A 4,234-nucleotide genomic window follows, 5' to 3' on the forward strand; every position below is an offset into this window, starting at 1 on the left:
CCCCCCCCATTTAAAAGCAGAAGCAAGGGAAGCAGGAAGTGAACCTCTCTGGTCCTGTTCCCTATGGTCCTGCCCCATACTCCCAGCTAAGCACCCACCAAAATAAATGACTGTTCCTCCACCTGTTCCATACTACTGATCTGATTGAAGCCAGTCCTTAAATAAATATAAAAAAACTTAAAAAGTAACTTTTATTATACATGATAAAAATGTGTTTGAAGGACGGCCAGTGTAGTCAGACTTCTTCTCACCCTATTGCTTTGTGTGCTCCATGGTATATTTTTTGAGTTGATGTGAAGTTGCTCTTCATCTTTACCCCATGGAGTATAGAAACCAACATCAGTCACAGTCAGAGTAAAGAAGCTGTTAGTGATCATGTTTTGTATTTTCATCAAAAAGATATTGTCGATTCAACGTCTTGAATGGATTTTTCAATAGCATTACGTATTTGTATAACTAGAAAATGAAGAACAAGCTTTCTGAAGGTAATTGTTAGTGCACGAAATGCAGTTTTAGTCTTTAGCATCAGTTAAAAAAGATTGACAAGGAAAGATTGTGATTAGACATAAGTACACAAGCTGCAAACGTGTGAAGATTTCATATAGAAGTATAATGACAAACCCAAACAGTTTGTATCTACTTGTACAGACAAGAATAAAATTACCATATTTTATTTCCCTGAGATGAATTTCCATGAGGTCTTCATCTTCCCCCTTATCAGATTACCTGGGCACAATGACAGGAGCTCCAAGAGCTGAGGACGGGAAGGAATGGACTTCTGCAACCAATGCATTTTGCTGTTGATCAGATCAAAGTCCAGAAACAGGTAAACATAGGACTGTTGAAATGAATTCATACCAAAATGGTCATAATTCTAGTTTTCAATGATTTATACTTTTTGCTTTTGTGTGAGATAGATGTCTGATCCCCTGAAACCCCAAAGGGCAATATAATGTTCTTGGTGTTCAGGTGAAACCACAGTACAGGAGGTTTGTCTTTGGGCTGTTGCTCAGCAGGATAGGAATATTCCTATGAAGAGGTTGGTAATTATGGGAATGATTTTTTTTTATATTGTGTACACAAAACAGTTTCTCTTGGTCTGCTGTTGCACTTTATTGCAAACCATGTACATAGATGAATTTGTCCCCAAACTATTTATTCAAATAGCTGACATTTATGTACCATTGTAGGTCTATGACCTATTTACTGTATATATATATATACATATATTTTCTATTAGATAGCTATTCACTAGTGTACAAAGCTAAATCGAAAGGATCATAGTAATAATTGACTATGGAATGAGCAACTCATATACTGTAAAAGGATGTTTTCTGACTTGCTTTTTCCTTTGTCTTTTTTTCGTCTTGTTCATTCTGATACCACTTGCTATCTATCAATATAAACAGAAAAATTTCTGTATTTCTGTAAAAAAATACAGATATTTAATTCTAATATCACTTGGTATCTATCAAAATGAACAGAAAAAATGTCTGTAATTCTGTAAAAAGAAATACAGAAATTTCATTCTGAAACCACTTGCTATCTATCAAAAAAGCCAAAAAAAAAATGTCTGTATTTCTGTAAAAAACAATATAGATATTTATTTCTGATACCACTTGCTATCTATCAATATAAACAGAAGAATTTCTGTATTTCTGTAACAAAAAAACTACAGATATTTCATTCTGATATGACTTGCTATCTATCAAAAAAGCCATAAAAATGTCTGTATTTCTGTAAAAAAACACAGATATTTAATCCTTGAGGCTGGGCAGGCAAGGATCTGAATGGCATGTCTGCCAGCCCCGGCCACTGCTCAAGCTTGGATACCCACTAGCCCAGTGGGTCCTGGCTTTGCAGGTTGCAGATGTCCCTTGCAGAGCTCAGGTATTCCTTCACCATGACTGAGTAGCGCTACTCCTGTGGGTCGAACAGCAGCACAGGGTCATCCTCCTCCTCAGCCTGGTCTTGCCATCCATGGAACATGCCGCCTTGTGTTTGGGTGGATGGATGCCATGTACCCTCAATATCCTCCTCTGCCCCTTCCTCCCCTTCTCCCATGCCTGCAATGTCCTCCTCATCCTCTTGCACCTCCTCCTCTTCTTCCTGGATTTGTGGTGCACTATGTCTAGTAGGCACGCATGTCTGAGATGATGTTTGAAATGTCATCTCTTGATGCAGCGTCCGCTCTGTGTTGTGTCCGAGATCCACCATCATCTNTTCCAGCAGGCATATGATGGGGATGGTGTCACTGACACAGGCCTGATCTCTGCTGATCATTCTGGTGGCCTCTTCAAAAGGTGACAATACAGTGCACAAGTCCTAAATTTGCAGCCACTCCGCAGGGCTGAAGAAAGGTAGTGTAGGTATACGTCTGAAACGAACAGACTCTGCCACGTAATCCACCACCGCTTCCTGTTGTTCAGCCAGCCACTGCAGCATGTAAAATGTGGAATTCTAATGTGTGGCCACATCACAAATTAACCGGTGCACTGGCAGGTTGAGATTTCGCTGTAAATCCACCAATCTGGCACTAGCTGTGTACGACCGGCGGAAATGCGCTGACAACTTTCTGGCCTTCAGCAACAGCGGCTGGAGGCCTGGGTAATTCCTAAGGAAGCGCTCTACTATCAGGTTCATGACGTGAGCAAGGCAAGGTACGTGTGTGAGTTTCCCACAACGCAGGGCTGCCAGCAGATTGGCCCCATTGTCACACACAACCTTGCCTGGCTGAAGTCTGTTCGGAGTTAGCCATATGTCCTCCTGCTCCCCCAAGGCACTTAAAATGGCTGCCCCCGTGTGGCTGAGGGAACCCAGGCTTCGCAACCTCGGGACTGCGTGGCAACGTCTGAATTGTGCACCCAAATAGCAAACTGCTGGTTGTTGCTGGCGATGAACAGATGCTGCCGAATGGGAGGTGCTGGGTCTCCACTGCAAAGTGTCCCTGGAGGAAGAGGTTGAGGCACAAGAGTCAATGAAGGAGGTGGAAGTGGAGGTTGAGGAGGCAATTACATGGCTATGTGCTCTGGGCAGAGGTAGGTATGCAGGCCTTCCTGCAGCTGAATCTTCCCCTGCTGCCACCGGAGTTACCCAGTGAGCTGTATAGGAAATATATCTTCCCACTCCATGCTTGCTCGACCAACTGTCGGTTGTCAGGTGCACCTTGCCAGAAACTGAGGGCTGCAGGGCCATGGACACATTGCTCTGCACGTGTTCATGCAAAGCAGAAACATATTTTTCTGCAAAATACTGTCACCTAGGCATAACGTACTGTGGGTTCGCGCAGAAGAATACATAACGGAACACATTGGAGTCCACCAGCAGGTAAGGGAGGAGCTCTAACACGATCAGCTGTGCAAATGCCGCAATGATTACCTTTGTTTTGGGGTCATTTGGGCAATATTTCCTCTTGCGCTCCAGCATGTGCGGGATGGAAGGTTGGATGCTGCTAATGCTAACCACAGAAAGATTGGACGATGGGGTAGAAGTAGTGGGGGATTGCAATGATGCCTGGTCCTGACTGCTAGCAATCCGACAAACAGCAGCTGATCTGCGTTGGAGCTCCTGCTCACCGCTGGTGGAGCCTGAAAAAGGTAATGATCGGCTACATGCCCCACTCAAATTGCTGGCAGCAGCAAGGGTAGATTTGGTGGCAGAAGGAAGGAAAAGGCAGCAGAGGAAGATCGAGCAGTTTGAGCTTGCTTCTTGGGCGGAGGTGGTTGCACAGAGCTCTGTGCTTTGACCAGGTGTTCCCTCCAGGTTACTGGGTGGTGGCTTTTTACTGAGTGCTCATGCAACTTGTTGCAAGTTTGTTTGGGTTTTTGCCTCGTTTCAAGTGTTGAGCACACAGTATACAGATGACTAGTGTTGGTCGAAAAGCTCACTATTCGATTTGGCAGCTATTCGCTCGAATATTTATATTTTTTCAGCACTGTGTAGAGCTTCTACAGCCTCCAAACAGATGTAAAAAGATTCATTATAAAAGGATACATGAAAAGATACATTGTAAAAAGGTACATAACACTATTACATACCCCTGTACTTCACATGAAGTTTAAAGAGCACCTGTCAAATCAATTTTAAGCTAAAGCTAGGTACACACTTCCAATAATTATTGTTAGAAAATGAACGATTACAACCGATCAACGATTATGCACGATTATACTTGAACAATCATATTGTGCACAATTCTGTACATGCTGTAACAATATGATCGTTCATATATAATCCA

At 42.9% G+C, this 4,234-nt stretch overlaps 1 protein-coding gene across 1 annotated transcript in view; it reads right to left on the bottom strand.

The window, feature by feature from the left end:
- The window catches only part of LOC140327589 (vomeronasal type-2 receptor 26-like), a 20,557-nt gene that overhangs the window by 5,454 nt on the left and 10,869 nt on the right, over positions 1-4,234 (bottom strand). Inside the window, exon 5 of the mRNA XM_072406976.1 lies at positions 727-838. Coding sequence (XP_072263077.1) covers positions 727-838 — 112 coding nt within the window. The remainder of the gene's footprint in view (positions 1-726; positions 839-4,234) is intronic.

Source organism: Pyxicephalus adspersus, chromosome 3, assembly GCF_032062135.1.
Source record: "Pyxicephalus adspersus chromosome 3, UCB_Pads_2.0, whole genome shotgun sequence".
Taxonomy (NCBI): Eukaryota; Metazoa; Chordata; class Amphibia; order Anura; family Pyxicephalidae; genus Pyxicephalus; species Pyxicephalus adspersus.